Source organism: Cryptomeria japonica, chromosome 5, assembly GCF_030272615.1.
Source record: "Cryptomeria japonica chromosome 5, Sugi_1.0, whole genome shotgun sequence".
NCBI lineage: Eukaryota > Viridiplantae > Streptophyta > Pinopsida > Cupressales > Cupressaceae > Cryptomeria > Cryptomeria japonica.
Window position 1 is genome coordinate 737611724 of NC_081409.1, and position 25053 is coordinate 737636776.

General features: G+C 30.2%; 2 protein-coding genes across 2 annotated transcripts; both read left to right on the forward strand.

The window, feature by feature from the left end:
- Positions 1 to 762: 762 nt before the first annotated feature.
- LOC131028769 (calcium-binding protein KIC) lies at positions 763 to 1475 on the forward strand. The gene has a single exon (XM_057959107.1). It carries the CDS (start codon positions 771 to 773, stop codon positions 1335 to 1337), a length of 567 nt encoding a protein of 188 aa, XP_057815090.1. The 5' UTR covers positions 763 to 770; the 3' UTR covers positions 1338 to 1475.
- A 17362-nt stretch (positions 1476 to 18837) lies between these two features.
- On the forward strand, positions 18838 to 19607 carry LOC131028803 (calcium-binding protein KIC). Its single transcript, XM_057959152.2, has one exon. The coding sequence runs from the start codon at positions 19005 to 19007 to the stop codon at positions 19350 to 19352; it is 348 nt and encodes a 115-aa protein (XP_057815135.2). The 5' UTR covers positions 18838 to 19004; the 3' UTR covers positions 19353 to 19607.
- Positions 19608 to 25053: the final 5446 nt, after the last annotated feature.

Genomic DNA, 25053 nt, shown 5'->3' on the forward strand with positions numbered 1-25053 from the left:
CTACTTCATTTGAATTCGGCATTGAATGGTTTTTTCTAGAAGGATGTTTTGTTTGGACACTATCAAAGTTTTCTTAACACATTTATCGTATTTTGTAGGTTACTTCATTTCATGATGAAACTTGGTCTAAGTGATGTAATGAATTGTTCACATTCTAGGTTGAGTCTTACTCCATTGTATTTTACATGTTCTTTTACCTTATGAAAAAGATTGTCCAATTTCATTTATCTTCTAAAGGAAATTATTTTAGCTATTCCATCAGATTGCATACATCTTTATTTTTTTCACATGTACTATAAAATATGTATATTTTACTATCAGCATAACTATTACACCTCCTTTTAATAGAAATACTAGTATAGACAACATAACATTTACCTAAAGTAACATCAAGCACAAAACTGGTCGTGGCTAAACTGGTTCCAAAAAAGCATGAAAAGTCAATAAAACGAAATTATCAAAAATTACAGATCATTGATCGTGATCATCAAAATTAACTACGATTTTAATTTTCGAAAATCTCCAAAATAATCAATAACACGAATTTTATAATCCTATTTTGAAACCAGTTTAACACCGTCCTACAAAACTAGTCCTTTGGCCTCTCACTTTGGCCTCACAAAGTTGTGCTCCAAACGAACAAACGACGAAAGAGAAAACAGAGAAAACATTTAGAGTGGATTATACTAGTCCGGTCTATTGACCTGGATTCTATTAAAGTCTTCGATGGAGCTTCCACGTAAACTCCCACACCATGCGAACTGGGCACGATGAAAGCTGTCTGCAATTGGAAAATCCAAAACACCCATTTTTTCTTGATGATTTCTTTCCGTCTAAGTTCCCAACTGGATTTCGAAGGCTACACGGCAATGGAAATTTACCTATCATTTCTGCTGTGCACCGGGTCGGCTATAACAACTCCCCTGCTTTCTCTGCAATCCATGCTCCAATCCTTTCTCAGTAGTAGAATTCCTCTAAGAAGACTTAAAATGGCGGAATTCCAAGATTTCCTCCCAATTATGGCAGAGAAATTGGGTGGAGCTGGATTAATGGCGGAGCTGTGTAAAGGGTTTCGCTCGCTGGCGGATCCCGAGTTGGGTTTGATTACCGTCGAAAGTCTGAGGAAAAATTCAGCTATTTTAGGGGTAGAATCTTTGACAGATTCAGAAATCGAAGCAATGGTGCAGGAGGGGGATTTGGACGGCGATGGAGCTCTGAATGAGAACGAATTTTGTGTTCTGATGGTTCGGCTCAGCCCTTCTTTCATGGCGGAGGCCGACAAATGGCTGCAGAAAGCCCTTGCCGAAGAATTTGAAGAAACGCTGAAAGATTTGTAAACATTAAAAATTAAGTTACCATTTATGTTGTATCCATTTGTGAAATGTGACTGCAACTGCTTTCGTTTCTATGGCAATATTACAAGGCCTCTACATATATCGGAAGTGCCCCCTGAATTCTGGTTTAACTTAAACAAAATCCACTGATTTTTATTTTTATTTTTTTTATTTTGTCCCTTACATTTTTACATTCATGTATACGGACCATTTATTTTGTCACACATTCTTTAGATTCGCCATATTTATTTATTTATCATATTTAGGTACATAATTCTAAATATATATTACACATTTCAATTTAACTATTTTCATCTTCTACAACAAGTTTACATTATGATAGTTGAAGACTTGTCATTCTCAAATTCAAAGTTTAAAACTCAAATTTAGCTAACTACTACTTACATCCTTGCCTCTAAGGGTCAACTAAACACAAATTTGGGCAAAGCTTTGACATATCATTGTGTTTAAAGACATTCAATGCATTCATTTTGACAATCAAAGAACTAATTTTCATATTATTCACATTGCATATTTCAATTGGAATAGTAAAAGGAATCTAGTTCTACATGAACATTCAAAGAGCATATGCATAACCAAGGAGTGATTTTTTCAATGTTTCATATACATCTTCTAAAATCTTACTTAAGAGATCATGTCCCCTTGTAGTATACAAGCAAGCCTACTAAGGTATTTATAAATGTTTTTAGTCCTCATATATCAAGAAATATAGAAGACATAGACACACACTGAGCAAAGTGGAGAACAAAAGTTTATGAATTTCACAATATAAGTTTGTAAGTACAAGACATGTGGCCATGATGTGTCCCTCATCTCTAGACTCACTTGCACAACATGAAGAAAATGTTTTGATTCTAAGACAAATGTCTGACTATCATACACGTTTTAGATCCATAGACATATATTCAATTTATAACTGCAACATATACTTCAAGGGCATTCGTCACTCATAGAGCTAAGTATAATTGTTCCTATTTACATTCATCCATCAAATAGATGTTGTGAATGTTATCAAGTCAACTAGCATTTAAATGTCTGTGTGCAAGAAATATTTTATTTTATTTACATTTTGGTAAGCACAATTAATACTATGGAACCTTATATTGCACTTTTTGTCCAATTCAAGGTATTTCTAGGATTTGATCTTTATGTGCTTGTAATTTTTGCTTAGGGTTTGGGTATATGTAGTGATTTATCTTTTGTCCCAGGCTCCCATCCTACATTATATGGATTCAAATGAAACATCTCATTGTATATGAAGGATAGTATAGAAGGTCTTGCATACGTCGTGAAATTAATAATGATGTGGCATTGGCAACCTCTTTTTTCTAAAACTTTATACTTTTTATTTGGTAGGAGGTTTATTTTTGTTATCTTTAAGAAAAAAACACACTTATAGCTATAACGATAATATTATTTTAATCAAATATAACAAAATTTCAATGTGTATAAAAGACATATATGTTGTTGGATACAAACCATGAGTACATCTTTATTATATAGTCTTTAAAATTGGTAGTTCCATTTACTCTATGACTATAGTAAGCAATCATAGTTTATGCACTATCGAGAAAAGATTAACTATTGTTTCATTTATCCTAGTTTCATTTAAAATGAATGTTCCATATGATTTGTGCAATCCATCATGAAATAACATTGGCAAGGGTTTTAATATGGAATGACAAGTTTCAAAACATATAACACATAGAATCCTTGCTAGCAATGATATTTTCACATGATTAGTGTCCCACTAGCAATAATTGCACCCAAAAAAAAATGTGGCCATGCTCATATTTTAATGTTTAGAAATATGTTGAGTTATTTTGTGTAAAATATGTTGAATTGTATTTACCATTTGCTATTAATTAGTTCATTGCACAATGTAAGAAAGCCTAATCTATACATGCATGAGTATGGTGTATTTTCTACTCAATAATGAGCTTGAAGATGAATTTGTTTTCACTATTAAATAGGATTTAATATTGGGGTTTTTTTGTAGGTGTAAAATTTGAAAACATTTATGCCAAGTTTTGAGAAAACAATAGGCAAGTGATCTCCTCAAACAAAATAGACAATCTTAGTAGTCATGCACTAACTTCATTATAGATGCTCAAAATTTATAAATCTTACCTAAATTTAAAGAGTATACTCTCATCACGTCTCTAACATCTAGCATGCTTATAACATAAGATCGTGTCATTAAAAATCAATACTATATCAGTTTGTACATACCATATAGCTAAACACCTCTTTAAATTTGAATCAAACAATAATTTATACAAATTATAAAAATTACAAGTCATACTAAAACTACCTGTTCATGTAAAAATAGGCTTAAAAGCCAATCAACTAAAAAATGTGCTCTCTTTGAAGATAATAAAAAATATTAGCAATCATTTGCTTACTTCATTAGAGATGTTCAACATTTGGATCATAATTTTGCTACTCTATGAAATCGTTTGTAGATGAATTACTACTATAATAATTGCAATCTAATTTATAAGTTTAATATGTTTATATATCGTTGCTTGATTGGAATTGAAAGATACGTTTGGCTATATATTAAATATATACGAGAAATCTCAAAATGGAATTTTTATATGGTTTGATTTATGATAAGTTAGTGTATAATAACTTATAGGTAACATTAGTTTATTTTTTGTAATATGTTTAAATTATATATTAAATGTATTTAAACTAGTGAAAGTGGAAAAAAAAGGTTAGGTTGTAAAGACAAATCACATAATATATTTGCTCTCCTAAAACAAAAATAGAAAATCTTAAGCCACTCTTTGCTATTTTTTCTAACTTGTGCCCTCCGGCAATGGCTATGCAGCGGACAGAATGGTCCGCCCCATGCTATGCATCCCACCATCACCTGTACGGTGACTTCTGCGAAAAGGACGGATCCCCGTGCGTTATTTCCTTCAATCATACGGGAAGTGTGCCCTTCCCCACTCTCGTGACATTTTTCATTTTTTTGACTCTTTTTTTTACTAAGTCTTTTTTTGCCCAAGTCCGTGGGGGTGGAGGAAAGTTTTTTTTTTAAATGTATGATTATATTTTTAAATTGAAATCATTTATTTTAATATTTATTTATAATTTTTTATTTATTATATTTTTTCTATTTTTTAAGTTATATTTGTAAAATAATAAATATAATAAATTTATATTTAATTATATATTTACTTATTAATGCATTCTACTTTTATTACTTATTTAGTAAATTTGAACAAAAATGTTATAGTTTGAATTTAAATTTTTATGTGTTTTCTTTTATGTTTGATTTTATTTAAAAACTTTAAATACATTATTAATTATTAATTTATTATAAGTTTTTTTTTTTTTGGTAGGTAATAGACCGAAGCCGTGGTATTTTGAATTATTATTATTATTATTATTATTATTATTATTATTATTATTATTATTATTATGTTTGATTAGATTGACCCTAGACCTTCCCCATTTTTATGGAAGGCCAAGAGTCACAATTTAGAATTCATTTTAGATGTCCCTATTGGGAATTGAACTTGGGTCTCCACAGTGAGAACCCAGTGTTTTAACCAGTTAAGCTCAACCCCTTAGACAATTTATTATAAGTTATTATTTCAAACAAATTAATAAATAAAAAATTGTAAAAAATATTAAAATAAATTATTTTAATTTTAAAAAACTAGATATATAATTAACTATTAATTTATTATATTTATTATTTTACAAATATAGCTTAAAAATAGATAAAATATAATAAATAAAAACTCTAAATACATTATTAATTATTAATTTATTATAACTTATTATTTAAAACAAATTTAAACATATAGCTTATTATTTAAAAAAAATAGATATATAATTAACTTTTAATTTATTATATTTATTATTATTCTACTTTTATTACTTATTTAGCAAATTTGAACAAAAATGCTATAATTTGAATTTAAGTTTTTATGTGTTTTCTTTTATGTTTGATTTTATTTAAAAACTTTAAATACATTATTAATTATTAATTTATTATAACTTATTATTTCAAACAAATTTAAACATATAGTTTATTATTTAAAAAAATTAGATATATAATTAACTATTGACTTATTATATTTATTATTATTCTACTTTTATTATTTATTTAGCAAATTTGAACAAAAATGCTATAGTTTGAATTTAAGTTTTTATGTATTTTCTTTTATGTTTGATTTTATTTAAAAAATTTAAATACATTATTAATTATTAATTTATTTTAACATTATTTCAAACAAATTAATAAATAAAAAATAGAAAATAAATGAAAATAAATATAGATTAAATATTAAAATAATAGATTTTATTTTAAAACTTTAAATACATTATTAATTTTTAATTTATTATAACTTATTATTTCAAACAAATTAATAAATTAAAATAGAAAAAATATTAAAAAATATATAACTTAAATATTAAAATAATAAGTTATTAAATATAAATTTATTATATTTATTATTTTACAAATATAACTTAAAAAATAGAAAAAATATAATAAATTAAAAACTTTAAATACATTATTAATTATTAATTTATTATTTTACAAATATAACAAAAAAAATAATAAATAATAAATAAATATTAAAATAAATTATTTCAATTTAAAAATATAATCATACATTTAAAAAAAAAACTTTCCTCCATCCCCACAGACTTAGTAAAAAAATGAAAAAATGTCATGGGAGTGGGGAAGGAAATTTGGGCACAGTTCCCGTAGGATTGAAGGAAATAATGGCATGGAGATCCGTCCTTTTCGCAGAAGTCATTGTACGGGGATGATGGGATGCATGGTATGGGGCGGGCCATTTTGTCCGCTGCATAGCCATTATCGTGCCCTCCTAGGGTTTTCTTCGAGCTGAGTCTGGTTGCAAGGTTGGAGGCGGCGGCGTCTATGTCCCTTTCAATGTCACAGGGGAAACAAGAACACACAAGGTCTAAATCATTTGTGAAGGTGCTTTCAGATGATAAGGGGGGCGAAGTAAGTTATGGGCCTGGCTGCATCGTCTTTAGCAAAGGATTTCAGAGAAATGTGTTTTAGGGAGCGGAAGGCAGTGAGAAAGTGGTCTCATCTGATGCAAGAGCTAGAAGAAGGGTTTCGGTGGGTGACAAGAGAAACGAAAAGAGCAGGGACTTTCAGCATATCATGATGGAAGAAAAAAGAACAGTGAATTTAAGGGATGAGATTGAAAATGAATTCAAAGAAAGCGAGAAATATTTCTTCGAGTTGGGTTTGATTGGAAGATTTGAGGGGTTTTGGTCGAGTTTGAGTGAACTCCATAAATGGATCACAATATTTTGGAAACTCATATTTGAAGGGTATGTCCAGATTTTCTTAGGGGTGAGAGGGCACTTTGTACAATGAATAGGATCGGAAGAAGGTCTTATGTGAGTACCAATGGAGTTGGGAGGACAAGTTTATGCTGCTTCTGAAACCATGGTATCCATCCTTCAATCCCACCACTGAATCTTTCAACAAAGTTCCAATGTGGGTAAGACTTCCATATCTTCCTTTACAATTCTGGTTTGAGGTGTGTTTTGAGGCTATTAGTGATTTCATTAGGCAAATTATTGGGAGTGGATGATGGGTCATTATTTTTTCAGCATACAACCTTTGCATGTATTTTGGTTGAGATGGATTTGAAAAAAGGCAACCTTGAGGATTTATTACTGAAATCTAGAGAAGGAAATTGGACACAATCGGTGGATTATGAGGGCATACCCTTTAGATACTATCAATGCTTCCGATTGGGCCATATAGCTGCAAGTTGTGAACAAAAAAAATCAAAAAATTAGGGCACATGGTAGAGAGATGTTTCAGATTCCCATTATGTGGTGGAAAAGGAGAGTCAAAGTGATTCCCCTCTCGCCCCAAAGGAGATGAGTGTTGTTTGTGACACATCCTAGAGTGATGTAACTCCTTTCGAACCTGAAGGAGGTTCTAGGGCTTTGGATAACACCAGTGTTGATACTTGCTCTAAAAATGGTAAATTTGGGAAGGGTAGTACTCAAGGATTGAAGGCTATTTCGCTCCCAAATACAAGGGGTTGTGTTGGTGTGGAGAATAATGGAAATCAAGACTGTGCAAGAAGTCTGAAGGCTATGTGGATTCATGGTGTTGAATCCAAGATAGAGGGGCATGAAGCTAAGGTCTAGGAGGAAGGGTGGATAGAGGTGAAGAGAAAGAGAGACAAGAAGTTTAAGGAAGAGGCTCCTTTCAATATACTTCTCCGCTCTCATGATAAGGGTTGGGCCAAATCAATATGTAATGTTTGATCTGTTAATGGGTCTTGCACTTTAGTGCATGGTTCGTTTGGGGAGAGGGGTCCCTAGTTCAGGCCAGGCTCAAATCCTAATATTTTAATAGAAAATCTTACTAATCATGTGTTAACTTCATCAAAGATGCTCAAATTTTCGATCATAATTTTGCCTTTTTGAAGCCTATTTGTACATGAATTGCTACTATAACAATCTCAATCCAATTTTTAAGTTTAATATTGTCTATAAGTTGTTTGATTGGGATTTAAAGAAAGTTTTGACTTTATGGTATATACCAAAAATCTCAAATTGAAGTTTTTCATTTGAATAATTTCTATCAATAGAACAATTACAATGAAGTTAGTGTATAATAACCAATGAGTAGCATATAAGTTTTTGTAGAAGTGTATTTGTGTGTAACACTTAAATTGTATATCAAATATCTTTAGATCAACAAACATTTATGCCAAGTTCTGGGGAAAAAGTTGGCTACGTGTGAATCTTATAAAAACAATCACAAAATTGATTCACTCTCATCAAATAAAATAGACAATCTTAGGAATCATCCACTAACTTCATCATAGGTGCTCAAATTTTACAAGGCATACTCAATTTTGAAGTCCACGGTCATATCATTATTAGGCACCAAATTTGATGGTCTAGTATGACACAATTTGTATTGGAACTAAAATCATATGAATTTATGGTATTCTTGTGTACTAACTACAACTTTTTTTCACAACCTTATCATAAAACACTTTTTTCAAAACTATAGTGCAATTTCATATAGTTCAAGTAGGTTTCTAACTAGATGGCAAAATAGCAAGTAAAATTATTCTACTCAAATCTAATGCATATGTTAGTGTGTTGTAATCTAGGTTTTCCTAACTATAATGAGATAAGAGGTTCTTCAAAGATTGCTCTAATTGAGGTGGCTATGAATTATATTTGTATAGTGTAGGTGATCCTTGAAACATAAAAAAATTAACTATTAAAAAAATTATAATTTACTAATTACATGCTTTGATATTTTTTTTAAAGATATTAGTTATTTGAAAAGATGGAAAAAATATCTTGATAATGTGTATAACTGCATGAAGGATGAACATATGACTAACTTTAAAGTGGTAGAAAACCTAGCAAATATGACTTCAACAACGAAAACATTAAATTGTCATATAAAGTGTCATGAACTTTGTTTAGGTTATGAGCTAACTTGAAGATATTGATGGTTGATTGGAAGACATTGACTCAAGTCGAACATCAAATACAATGTGTATCATGATATATTATTCAATAAATGACCAATGATGAATGAAATTATTGAATGCGATGACACTCACCCCAGTAAAACAAAACTTAAAACACTAGTTTTCAATAATTAAACTCATTATTGAGTAGCAAATGTACCCTACATATATAATATCATCTAAAATGATTTAACTAAATCTAAGGACATAAGGCATTCAGTCTAGCAACACAAATCTTGCATAATGGTAATTTTCTTAGCATGTGACAAAATTTTAGACCAAGTTTTGGTAAGTAGTTCTAGATCTGATTATATCTTTTGTTAAGATTTTAAGACTATGCTTCTAAGTTCATACCACTTAATAATCTAGATAAATCTTCTCAAAAAGTGAAAGGGAAAAAAATCAAAGGGAAAAAAATCAATAAATATCTAAAGTATGTAGCTAACTTCACTATGCCAAGAAAGATAATAGATTTCGTAAGCTATTTAAAATAAATAACTTTTTTCATGAAGTAATCCTTGTTTGTAAATATCATCCAAATTATGTTTACATAAGATACCAACCTGCTTATTCCTAAGAGAAAATAGGTTCAAAATGAAACTTAGGATTTGTCATTAATCCAACAGTAAGATTTCAAGGATTTGTGGAGCTTCTATAATAGAGCTATTTTATTCTCAAATTATAGTGGTAGGAATTGTGCAATGCTAGGTCCATGCATAATTATTTAATAGTACCTCTATATTATACAATCTTAGCTCAACTTAGTATATAGTATATGAATGATGTAGAGATAAAATCTTACTTTTATCAAAATTAATTTTTTTTTTTAATCTCATGATACAATATGTGAGATGAATTATAAACTAAACAATAATTAATGTTAATTTTAATTTGCATTCATTATAATCAAAATCTTAAATGATGATAATTTGTTTAAAATTTATCATAAACTTATGATCAAATAATAAATTATTTTAACCTAAATACATCAATGATCAAATGACATATTGTATCTTTGTTTAGGTAAAGGGATTAAGAAATTGTATAGAAATATATGATTGATTTTGGCTCGTAACAAAAAAGCTACAAAATTATTGTTACAAGCTATATGCTTGGATGTTAATATTAAAACTTGTGATGTGATGTTTTTTGCTTTGTCATTAATTGTGTAAAGCAAAATTTATTTTTATTAGAATCTCATGTAATTGTTTGAAGGATCAAAGATTTATAGTTGAGAGAGCATTTTCTTTTATATCACATTAATTATGAAATTAACTACATAATTTTAATTTTTTGATTTATGTTTATTATGACATACTAAATTAGAAAGTGACTTGAATAAATCTTTTAATTTTTATTATACAAAAATATTTTATTATGCAAAATTCTATAAATTTATTCTTAACCATTGCACCCCTTTGGATACAAATACCAAACAGAAATAAATTCGTCAATTGACAGAGATTACATTAGTCTTTGATGGAGCTTGCATGGAAATTCCCACTCCATGTGAACTGAGCACGATGAAAATCCAAAACACCCAATTTTTCTCGATGATTTCTTTCTGTCTAAGTTTTCCAACTGGATTTCGAAGGCTACACTGCAATGGAAAGTTCATATTATTACATATTATTCATATTACATATTTTGTTGAAACACTAAAATGTATCTAATTCTACATGAACATTCTAGGAACATATGTCTAAATAAGGAGTGTTATTTTCAATCATTCATATACATCTAAAAGTTGAGTTTGGAGTTCATGTCCCCTTCTATCATAAAAACAAGCCTACCAAGATATTTATAAATACCTCTAGTCCTCATATATAAAAAAAAGAAGAAGAAATAAAGGTGCATTGAGCAAAGTGAAGAACAAAAGTTTATAAATTTCATAGTGCAATTTTGTAAGTACAAAACATATGTGGCCATGATTTGTCTGTAATCCCTAAGACTCACTTGCAAACTCTGAAGAAAATAGTTTGTCGTACAATTTTTAGATCACTAGGCATATTCAATTTAGAAGTACAACATATACTTAAGGGGAATTTATCACTCATACAGCTAAGTAGAATTATTTCTATTTACATTCTTCCATCAAATAGATGTTGTAAAACGTCATCTTCTCGGGTGAACTAGTATTTAAATGTTTATGTGCATTTTATTGGATTAGCCTAGACTAAGCTTAAGGAAAATTTTATTTTCTTTACATATGGTGAACACAATTAATTTTATGGAAGCTTATCTTGCTGTCAGGATTTCTAATTAATATTTTTCAGATCTAATATAATTTTAACTTTTCATCCAATTTTAAGGTATTTCTAGGGTTTGATCTTTATATACTTGTATTATTTTCTTACGGTTTGGGTATATGTAGTGATTCATTTTTAATCTAAGACTCTTATCCTACATTATCTAGATTCAAATGAAACATCTCATTGTATATGAAGAATAGTATAGAAGGTCTTGCATACATCACATTAATAATGATAAGGCATTGACAACCTCTCTTTTCATAAACCTCTATACTTTTTATTGTGACAAGGTTTGTACTTGTCATCTTTAAGAAAAACTATACACTTATAGCTACAATGATTATATCATATTATTTTCATCAAATATAACAAAATTTCAATGTGTATAAAAGACATAAATGTTGTTGGATAGAAACTATAAGTGCATCTTTATTGTATAGCCTTTACAATTGGTAGTTTCAATTGCTCTATGACTATAGTGAGAAAACTTGGTTTATGCATTATCAAGAAAAGCTTCAATTTTGTTTCATTTATTTTAGTTTCATTTAAAATGAATGATCCATATGATTTGTACAATCCATCATGAAATAACATTGGCAAGGCTTTTAATATGGAATGATAAGTTTCAAAACATATATAACACTTAGAATCCTTGCTAGCAATGAGATTTTCACAAGATTAGAGTCTCGCTAGCAATAGTTGCACCCAAAAAAATGTGTTTATGCCTATATTTTAATGTTTGGAAATGTGTTAAGTTATTTTGTATAAAATATGTTGAATTGTATTTGTTATTCACTATTGTTTAGCTCATTTCACAATGCGAGAAAGATTGTTCTATACATGCATGACTATGGTGTATTTTCTACTCAATGATGAGCTCGAAGATGAATTTGTTTTCACTATTAAATAGGGTTTAATATTGGGGTTATTTTGTAAGTGTAAAATTTGAAACACATTTATGCCAAGATTTGAAAACAAAAATAGGCAAGTGCTCACCTCAAACAAAATAAACAATCTTAGTAGTCATACACTAACTTCATTATAGATGCTCAAAATTTACAAGTCCTACTCAAACTTAACGAACACGCTCTCATCAAATCTCTAACATCTAGCATGCCTATAGCATACCGTCATATCATTAAAAATCAATACTCTATCATTTTATCCATACCATATAGCTAAACATCTCTTTAAATTTCAATCAAACAATAATTTATACACATATTTATAACTTTCAAGTCATACTAAAACTATTTGTTCATCTAAAATAGGCTTAAAAGACAATCACAAAAAAAAAATGTGCTCGCTTTGAAGAGAATAAAAAATATGAGCAATCATTTGCTAACTTCATTAGAGATGCTCAACATTTGGATCATAATTGTGCTACTCTTTGAAATCATTTTTAGATGAATTGCTACTATAATAATTTCAATCTAATTTGTAAGTTTAATATGTTCATACATTGTTGCTTGATTGGAATTGAAAGATACGTTTGGCTATTATATATGTTAGAAATTTCAAAGTGGATTTTTTATATGGTTTAATTTATGATAAGTTAGTGTATGATAACTTATAAGTAGCATTAGTTTATTTTTTGTAATATGTTTAAATTATGCATTAAATGTCTTTAAACTAGTGAAAGTTCATACTAAATTTTCTATAAAGACACACAATATATTTTCTCTCCTCAAACAAAATTAGAAAATCTTATTGATCATATGTTAACTTCATCAAAGATGCTAAAATTTTGGATCATAATTTTGCCTCTCTAAAGCCTATTTGTACTTGAATTTCTAGTATAACAATCTCAATCCAATCTGTAAGTTTAATATGTCCATAATTTGGTTGATTGGGATTTAAATAAAGTTTTGGCAAGTTATGGTATATACCAAAAATGTCAAATTGAGGTTTTTCATTCGAATAATTTCTACCAATAGAACATCTATAATGAAGTTAGGGTATAATAACTAATGAGTAGCATACAAGTTTAGATGCTCAAATTTTACAAGGCATACTCAATTTTAAAGTTCAAAGCCATATCATCATCACACACCAAATTTGATGGTCTAATATGACATAATTTGTATTGGAACTAAAAGCATATGGATTTATGGTATTCTTAGGTACTAAGAACAACTTTTTTTTACAACCTTGCCATAAAATACTTTTTTCAAAACTATAGTGCAATTTTCATATAGTTCTTAGGTTTGTAACTAGATGACAAACTAGCAAGTGAAATTATTCCTACTCAAATCTAATGCATATGTTAGTGTGTTGTATATCTAGGTTTTTCTGAATATTATTATATAAGAGGTTCTTTAAAGATTGCTCCAATTGAGGTGACCGTGAATCATATTTGTATAGTGTACATGCAATCCCTTAAAACATGAAAAAATCTAGCTATTAAAAAATATATAATTTATTAATTACTTGTTTTGATATTTTTTATTTATTTTTTTATTGATAAATGGTAAAGCCAAAAACAAATTATATTAAAGGAAAAAGTTCTAGAATTACAAAAAGTTTATCAGTCTGACTACCCTTCTGGGCCTGTCATAGCAGAAGATATTCAAGTAATGATAATTTCCTAATTCAAACTATTATCAACCCACAAAATAAAAGGAGAGTTTGTCAGAAACTTAGCAAACATCTTATCTACACCCAAAGTTAGAAATTATCAACATTACATCTTGATACATAATTTCAAAAAACTTATCAAAAAGAAATATTTGCAAACAAATTCATATCTTTTTCTTGTATGAAATACCCCTCCTAGGTTGAAGACCCAAGGTGGGAGCCGGATTGTGTTGAACCACAACCTTTGTGACCATGATCATGTTCTCTACCCCGACCCCTTCCTGGACTGCATCCTTGACCGCTTCCCTGGCTACTCTACCCTCAACGACTACCTTGGCCTCTTTGCAAGTGAATTGAAGTGTTTCCATTTCAAATGGGGCTCTCATCTTCTTCTTTAGGAATGAGAAAACCGTTTAAAATAATGAAATATTTGGATTCTTCTTCCTTATTTGTATCCTCAACATAATATGTAGAGAACTTCCATTTTAGAAAAGCATGTGCCACAACAACAATAGCCCTATGTTTCATGAGGGTTAGACCCTTGAGGTCTAGAAGAAAAGGATAGAATGTAATTGATTCTTCTGAGCCTGAGATTGAAGCTAGATCCCCAAGCCACGGAAGGCCAGTCCCATGCACAAGATACATTAAAATTTTACCTAAGCCAACCAACAGGTCCAGACCGAAAAGATGGTTAGCCAACTATTTCACCTCTATCTTAGGCATGTGATTATCCAACAAGGAAGCCACAAATCTTGCGGAAATTTTAGTATTATCCATATAATACTCGTTTTTGTCAAGATGACCCCTTCCCAAGACCATTTTTGTAGCCAAAATGACCAAAGCGTTTGTGTTATGAAGTAGCCTCTCCAATCTCTGATCCATGATTTCCTTAAAATTTGTTTGTCTTTTAAGGCTTGCTAAAGAAACCAGAGTATAAACGCCAAAACAGGAGTCTGGATCCGGAAATATCCTAATGATAAATTTTGAGGAGTTGCCCATTGTCAATTATCCAATGTGAGGAAATTGTTTCACTCTCTTAAAACCAAACCAGTCCTTCGAAAATGAAAAGGTCGGCCAAGGCAGAAATGAAAGAAGAGATGAAAAAAGAACAACCAAATTGAATTGCAATTTTGATGTGATTGCTCTCATTAATGATCGACCATCATCCCTGATGTCTACCTATCACATTAATCGCATTTTGCATTGAGGTAAGTTACCCATCGGTTTAGAAAAAAATTATTAAATTCTCTGCCAAGTGGCCGATTTCAATGCCTTGTTAGTGGATGCATAAAATCTCTTTGCGCTTCAAAAAACACTTTCTTAGATTATTAGAGATCTTGGTGGTCTTCCTAGATGCCAACCATAATTATCATTAAGACTGCTTGTCTGAAATTATTAAGATGGAAAATCATAATCACCAAAGTTGATGAATTCCTCGCCATTTTAAACATAATTTTAGCTAAGTTTTATCAAGTTTAAGTTTGGAGATGACGTGATGTCAGAACCACTAAAAGCTCTCGTAGAGAGTGAGGAAAGTTGGAAAATCTTGGATCTCTCTAGATTTTATGACATTATTCAAGTGCTAGCTTGAGTATTGCCTACCTTATTTGTTATGACCGAGTACAATGTGATCTCAACTGCTAGCTCCTCATTTCGCAGGTCCATATACATATGCAAGATGAGTGGCGAGAAGATTAGGTTTTTCTATAAGAAACCATTAAAATCTACTCAGTGGTTCCTAAATTCAAAATCAAATTTCAAAATAGGATCAACCTTCTGTACATGAGTCTAGTCTTGCAACCTTAATGTTGGCAACAATGCAGCAAACTAAGAGGGGGGAATCAATTTGCTCACAAAACTTTACATAACTCAAATTCAAATTTAGATCTGATAATTAACAATGAAATCACAAATCAATGCCACATCAATATCACACTTAACACCAAGATTTTTGATGTGGAAAATCAGGTTAAGGGAAAAACCATGGTGGGAACATACCCACAATGAGATAATACCCTATTAAGAGTAAATGAAATATTACAATGGGGAATGCACATGCATTCAAGCACACTACCTACATCTCACTGCTCAAATCACATAACAAGAAGGGCTACAACCCTTAGGAAGGCTCACTGCATTACATAAACATTCAGATTACATTCAAAGAGTCATCAACTGATAAGATATCATCTCCTCATGCCTGGTTATAGTTCTGGTTAAACATATAACATAAATTGTGCTCTTCCACACTTCTTCGCACCTCTTCCCTCTGCTAGTGAAAGATCAAATCATTTTTTGCACACACAGATACAACTCTCACATGATTGTTACATATATTTATACAAATCATCAACCTATATTTCAAGGTCAGCTCAACCCTCAACACAAATTACAAAGCAATAACCTCACATGCTACATTAATACATGCGGACCAAAACAATGTCGACTAAGACATAGTCTGGACCCAAATCAATACCGCAAACAAGAAACACCATCAAGAATTAAGCCTCGAACATCAGCAACATGCTACAACCAATAATGTTGCATAACACGAACATGAACACCACCAGATCAAGAAAATGATCAATAATGCGCATAACGATCAATGTGAACTATCAATACGGATAGAGAATGATCTAGAAACATCCACAAGCAATGCAACTTACCACCACAACATCACCACTTAGTAGAATCTTCATCATCGTCACATCGAACCTCAAGAACACCAACTATACTAACTATCAAACTGTAGAATTCGCTTGCAGACCTCCAAATCATGAACCATATGAATTGAGAACACTTATGAACATCCCAAACACTCTACCAAATCCACAAACCAAGATATTGCAATTCTGGAGCAATGCAAAGCAAAATCTGGAACACTGAACAACACAAGCAACTAAAAAAACCAACCACAATACCGGACCTCATAACTCAATCAAATTATCATGCAGACCTCTACAAATGGGAATGAACCATCTACAGACAACATACCAAAAACTCTTTAATCCGCAACAACGTATCTACAACTGACCAAACCAACTCTTCCGATTTGACTGTAACACTGGAACACAAGGATATATTGACATCAATGACAACACATTATTCTAGCAAACTTCTCAGCAATATCCAACACTTAGTAACCATTGGCAATTTTGAATTCAAATTTGCAATGGTAGGAAGACCTATAGAAAATTAAATTCTACTATTTTCTTGAGAAGAAGGTGAGCATTGATTCTCTTGAATCATATATTCATCCGCCTGCCAACTAAGATCCGACCCTTCTGCCGCTAATTTAGAGAGAGAGTTTGCCTTTGAATTTGCCTCTAAATATATGTTTTGATATTTTTTTAAAGATATTAGTTATTTACAAAAAATGGAAAACCAATCTCATAATGTGTATAACCATGGAGGATGAACATATGACTAACTTTAAAGTGGTACAAAACCTAGCAAATATGACTTCAACAACAAAAACATAAAATTGCCATATAAAGTGTCATGAACTTATTGTTTAGGTTATGAGCTAACTTGAAGACATTGATGGTTGATTGGAAGACATTGACTCAAGTAGAACATCAAATACAATGTGTATCATGATCTATTATTCAATAAATGACCAATGATGAATGAAATTATTGAATGCGATAGCACTGACCTCAATAAAAAATAAATTAAAACCCTAGTTTTCAATAATTAAACTGATTATTGAGTAGCAAATGTACCCTACATGTATAGTGTCATCTAAAATGATTTAAATAAATCTAACAATATAAGATATTCAATCTAACGACACAAATCTTGCATAATGGTAATTTTCTTAGCATGCGACAAAATTTTAAAACAAGTTATGTTAAATAGTTCCATATCGAATTATTTTTTTGTTAAGATTTAAGACTATGCTCCCAAATTCCTACCACTTAATAATCTACATAAATCTTCTCAAAAAGTGAAAAGAAAGATAATCTATAAAATATAGATAAAGTGTGTAGCTAACTTCACTATGCCAAGAAAGACAACAAAGAATTCATGATTTTTAAAACTAATGATAGATTTCATAAACTCTTTATAAGAAAACTTTTTAATGAAATAATCCTTGTCTATAAATATCATCCAAATTATATTTCCATAAAATACCAACCTGCTTATTCCTAAGAAAAAATAGGTTGAAAATGAAACTTAGGGTTTGTCATTAATCTAATGGTAAGATTTCAAGGATAGTGAAGCATCTATAATAGAGCTATCTTATTCCCAAATAATTATACTGGTGGGAATTTGTGTAATGTTAGGTCCATGCATAATTCTATATTATACAATCTTAGCTCAATTTCTAATATACATGAATGATGTAGAGATAAAATCGTATCTTTATCAAGTTTAATTAATTTCTTTAATCTTGTGATACAATTTGTGAAATGAACAATAAACTAAACAACAATTATGGTTGGTTTTAATTTGTAATCATTATAATCAAAACTTCAAATGGTGATTATTTGTTTACAATTTACCATAAATTTATGATCAAATAATAAATTATTTTAACCTAAATACTTCAATGGTCTAATGACACATTGTATCTTTGTTCATGTAGAGGGATTTAAGAAAATGTATAGAAATATATGATTGATTTTGGCTTGTAACAAAAAGCTATAAAATTATTGTCACAAGCTATATGCTTCGACTTTAATATTAAAACTTGTGATATTATGTTTTTCACTTTTCTATTAGTCTTGAATAATTGTTTGAAAGATCAAAGATTGATAGTTGAAAGAACATTTTCTTTTGTGTCACATTAATAATGAAATTAACTTACATCATTTTTATTTATTGATTTATGCTTATTATAACATACTATAAACAATTATCGCTACTAAATTAAAAAATGACTTTAAATAATATCTTTTTATTTTTATTATAGAAAAAAAATTAATATAAAAAATTCTATTAATTTATTCTAACCATTGCACTCCCTTTGGATACAAATACCAAACGGCAATAAATCCATCAATTGACAGACATTATATTAGAGTCTTTATGGAACTTGCACGGAAATTCCCATTCCATGCGAACTGAGCACGATGAAAGCTGTCTGCAATTGGAAAATCCGAAACACCCAACTTTTATTGATGATTTCTTTCCGTCTAAGTTTTCCAACTGGATTTCGAAGGCTACGCGGCAATGGAAAGTTACCTCTCATTTCTGCTGTGCGCCGGGTCATCTATAACAACTCCCCTGCTTTCTCTGCAATCTATACTCCAATCATTTCTCTGTATTACAATTCCTCTTAGTAGACTTAAATGGCGGAATTCCAAGATTTCCTCCCAAATATGGCGGAGAAATTGAGTGGGGCTGGTTTAATGGCGGAACTGTGTACAGGGTTTCGCTCACTGGCAGATCCCCTGTTGGGTTTGATTACTGTCGAAAGTCTGAGGAAAAATTCAGCTATTTTAGGGGTGGGATCTTTGACAGATTCAGAAATAGAAGCGATGGTGCAGGAGGGAGATTTGAACGGTGACAGAGCTTTGAATGAGCACGAATTTTGCGTTCTGATGATTCGGCTCAGCCCTTCTTTCATGGCGGAGGCCGACAAATGGCTGCAGAAAGCCATCGCCGAGGAATTTGAAGAAACGCTGGAAGATTTGTAAACATTATTTAAGTTACCATTAATCTTGTATCCATATGTGAAATGTGACTGGCACCGCTTTCGTTTCTATGACAGTATTACAAAGCCTCTGCATATATCAGAATTTCCCCCGAGTTCTGGTCAACTTCTACAAAATCCACTGATTTTCTTTTTACAATATTCATTTTAATTTTTAATTTATTTTTTAAATGACCATTGTCATGTTCATATTACTTGTAATTCTTAATTTCAGAGTTTAAAAATCAGATTTAGTCAACTCCTACCTATTTCTTTGTTTCTAAGTATCAATTTGGGCAAAGTGTTGATCTATCTGCGCATTCAATGCATTCATTTTGACAATCAAGAAAATAATTTTCATATTATTCATATCACATATTGGATTAGCCTAGACTAAGCTTAAGAAAAAAATTATTTTCTTTACATTTTGGTGAACACAATTAATATTATTTAACCTTATCTTGTCTTTAATATTTTCTAATTAATATTTTCAAATCTAATATAATTTGAACTTTTCATCCAATTTAAGGTATTTCTAAGGTTTGGTCTTTATATACTTGTATTTTTTTTGCTTATGGTTTGGGTATATATAATGATTTATTTTTTATGTGAGGCTCCTATTCTATATTATCTAGATTCAAATGAAGCATCTCATTGTATATGAAGAAATAGTATAGAAGGGCTTGCATACATCACATTAATAATGATATGGTATTGGCAACCTCTTTTTATTTATAAACCTCTATACTTTTTATTTTGTAGGAAGTTTATATTTGTTGTCTTTAAGAAAAAATACACACTTATATCTACAATGATAATATCATATTATTTTAATCAAATATAACAAATTTCAACGTGTTTAGAAGACATAAATGTTGTTGGATACAAACCATTTAAGTGTCTTTACTATATAGCCTTTACAATTGGTGGTTTCATTTACTTTATGACTATAGTGAGCAAACTTAGTTTATGCATTATCAAGAAAAGCTTCACTGTTGTTTCATTTATTCTAGTTTTGTTTAAAATCAATGCTCTGTATGATTTGTACAATCCATCATGAAATAACACTCGCAAGGGCTTTAATGTGAAGTGACAAGTTTCAAAACATACAACACAGAGATATTTTGACATGATTGTTTTCCTACTAGTGAGAATTGCACAAAAAAATTATGTGGCCATGCTCATATTTTAATGTTTGTAAATACATAGAGTTATTTTGAATGAAATATGTTGAATTATATATGACATTCACTATTATTTACTTCATTGCATAATTTAAGAAATTTTAATCTACGTATGCATGATTATGGTGTATTTCCTATTCAATAATGAGCTTGAAGATGCTTTTTTTTACTATCAAATAGGGTTTAATATTGGGGCTTTTGTAAATGTAAAATTTGAAACACATTTATGCCAAGTTTTGAGAAAAAAAAATGCAAGTGCTCTCCTTAAATAGAAAAGACAATCTTTGTAGTCATATGCTAACTTCATTATAGATGCTCAAAATTTACAAATCCTACTCAAATTTAAAGAACATTCTCTCATCGTGTCTCTAACATCTAGCATGCCTATAGCATACCATCCTATCATTAAAAATCAATATTCCATTAATTTATGCATACCATATAGTTAAATGTCTCTTTAAATTTTAATAAAACAATAATTTATACACATTTAAAACTTACACGCCATACTAAAATTGCATGTTCATATAAAAATAGCTTTAAAAGACAATCACAAAGAAAATATGCTCTCTTCAAAGAGAATTAAAAATATTAGCAATCATTTGCTAACTTCATTAGAGATGCTCAACATATGAATCATAGTTGTGCTACTCTTTAAGATCATTTGTACATGAATTGCTACTATAATCATTTGAATCTAATTTGAAAGTTTAATATGTTCTTATATTGTTGCTTTATTGGAATTGAAAGATGTGTTTGGCTATATATATTATATATACCATAAATCTCAAAATGGAGATTTCATATGGTTTAATTATGGTAAGTTATTGTATAATAACTTATAATTTAGTTCATTTTATAACATGTTTAAAGTATATGTTAAATGTCTCTAGACTGGTGAACATTCATACTACATTTTAGAAAAAAAGAAGGTAGACTGTAAAAACATATCACAAAAATTATTTTCTTTCATCAAATAAAAATATAATATCTTAGTGATCATATGTTAACTTCGTCAAAGATACTCAATTTTGAAGTCCACAATCATATCATTAGTAGGCATCAAATTTGATGGGTCCAGTATGACATAATTTGCATTGGAACTAAAAGCATATTGATTTGTGATATTCTTGTGTACTAACTATAAGTTTTTTCACAACCTTGTCATAAAATGGTATTTTCAAAACTATAGTGCAATTTTCCTATAGTTCTTAGGCTTGTAAATAGATGACAAACTAGCAAGTGAAATTATTTCTACTCAAATCTAATGCATATGTTAGTGTGTTGCAAGTAACGTGCCCATTGTTCTACCCATTCAATTTAATAAGTTTTAACCCACAAGTGAAAGAAATTAATTGTCAACATACAAGTAATAAACAATTTCTTTTTTTCATTTCGTAAACAGGTTGCATATTTGAAATAAATCCCATTTCAACTTTTTCATTGCATCGTAATTCATATACAATATCCTATTCATAAAAATATGAAAGCATTTACATTTTCCTTCTCAAATTTTCATTTACTTTAGGAATGCTTGACTACATACATGACCTTAATTAAACATAAGAGAAACAAATGGTCTAGATGTTCGTGTTGGCAAACATCCTCAAATTTTCCTTTGCATTGCATCATAAATTTCGTACAATCTACATCATAACTTTTCCATTGCATCATAATTCATATGCAATATCGTACATTCATAAAAATATGAAAGCATTTACATTTTCCTTCTCAAATTTTCATTTACTTTAGGAATGCTTGACTACATACGTAGCTTTTATGACCTTAATTAAACATAAGAGAAACAAATGGTCTAGATGTCCATGTTGGCAAACATCCTCAAATTTCATCTGCCAACTGCATGAGGAAGAGCATCACTCAAGCGTTTTTTCACCCAACCAAGACTTTATAGTCTCTCATGCCTCTTCTAACTGAAGCGGCCCAACCCTTCGACGAAGAGATTGGTTTGGTGACCTCATAATAATAGCCTTGTGAGCATAGTGTTGTGTCCTACATATCTAGAGCTACCATACATTGGCTACAACCTACATGTATGGTGTTCCCTCTCTAGTATGTAAACCTGGATGTCAGTGAACCAAAAATGTAGATAATGGTAACCTACACTACTTTGGCCAAAGAATTCATCACCCAATAATTCAAGTGTGAGTCGTATGTCCACCCACTTCATTGCTTAATTTGGTATACTAACCATTTATTCTTATTCCCCATATCTTTCCCATAAAGTGAATAATATGATTACTAACTAAGTTATTCTCATCCACGGATTGACCTAACCCCAGGATTAACCAAATCAATCATTCCTACATACCAAGGATTCACACCTTTGCACGGTTCTAACTTAGCTACTATATACATATACACAAATCCAATCATAAAGAAATAATAACAAGTTTTTATCAACTCAAGAATGCATATTCTACAAGTAACCATAATTTCAATCATTGCATCGCTTAAGATTCTACAACATCTCACTATAAAATAACATATTTCAATATAAAAGAAAAGATAGAATCCTCATGCATAGATTATAGCTTCCACACAAATATCGATTCCTAATCACAATCATGTTGACTTCACAACTTATCCACAACCATAGAATCTTACAAGCTCTCAAAGATAACAACGATCCTACTTCCTCACAAAACTTGAACTATCCTCTTTTTTCTCACAAATGAAGAATAATGAATAAGTCATGAGCAAATTCCAAAAGTAAAAGAGATACCTCAAGAAGGAAGAGAGCTCCTCTACATATACACAAATTTGAGAGAATTAGTACTATAATTAAGTTCTCAAATTCGCCACCACTATCTCTCTTAATGCCACCACTAAGACTGTGGCTCTCATTCAACTACAAAATTGACACATAGAGAATCCAACTTAATTCTACTATGAATCACTCAATGATTTCCTAAGTCAAATATGATTAGTTATCCTTTATTAGTTATAAACAAATTGATTTATATCTCCTAATAACACATGCTTATCGACTAAGTCCTCCCTTATATTAGGCATAGTTTCTAACTATATTGCCATGCCATGTAATAGAGTGCGCTTACACATAGGTGCTTGCCCTATTAAGGGGGTCGATGTTGGTCAAAGCATATATATATATATATAAAAGGAAGGGCTTATTAATATTTAGCGCTTACAATATATATATCTTTTTAAAAGGAAGGGCTTATTAATATTTAGCGCTTACCATATTCTAAGCGATCCCCTCACAATGACCAGTGCTTCCTCCTTTGACATGGTCGCGCTTAATACTTCATGTGCCCACTATAATATGGGGTCGACCAAACAAGGATCACATGCACTTTTACTTCAGCGTTACAAATAGTTTTAATCTCCATACTCCCTTGGGAGTCGGGTGTGCTCCAAGCAAGGTGGTCGTTCCACCTCACTACCACGTAGCAAGGTGTTTATATATATATATATATATATATATATATATATAGTCTAATATTTCAAATAATTAATCAAAATCAGAAGCATTATTTAGCAATAACTAATCAATCAAAATAATAATAGATACATATATATATCATTATGTAACTAACTTTTATTTATATATTCATCGATCAATATATATACATTAATCGTGTATACATTCATTGATTAATAAATAGTTATGATTTATGAAGATTTAAATCTATCTTAAAGATTCAATCAAACATTTCAATCAAGGATATTCAAACCATAACATTATGAAACATCACCAATTTGACAGAAGGCAACTTACCACTATCCCCAACTAGTTTAACTTAACTTGACCAACTAGGATGTGAGTGTGTGATAGCTCAATAAGGCACATATTTAAGATTACCAAACCAAGTTCTTCTCATGAGTGATACTCTTCCTCCTTTTCTAAGGCTTGTTCATTTCTTGCATCCAACTTAGCAACAATAGTTAGTTGTTATCAAAACATACATACATATATATCATAGATTTTTACCTCAAAATATCACATTGATTGCACATCCATTCATTAGATTTACAATCAAGATAAAGATATTCAAAGCATATTCATGTGTTAAAGTATTTTAACTAAATAAAGTAACAGTAAACAAGTAATACCACAATGGGGTGTAATACACATATCTAGGGTTTTCTGACTATTATGAGATAGGAGGTTCTTTAAAGGTTGCTCCAATTGCAATATCTATGAATCGTATCTATATAATTTAAGTGATCCCTTGAAACATAAAAATTCTAACTATTAAAAAAACATAATTTACACATTTCATGCTTTGATGTTTTTTAACTGGGATTAGTTATTTGTAAATTTGGAAAACCTATGTCATAATTTGTATAACTGTGTAGGATGAAAATATGACTAACTTTAAAGTAGTAAAAAGCCTAGCAAATATGACTTCAACAACCAAAACCTTAAATTGTCATATAAAGTGGCATGAACTTATTATTTAGGGTATGAGCTAACTTGAAGATATTGATGGTTGATTGGAAGGCACCAAATCAAGTAAATGGTGAACATCAAATACA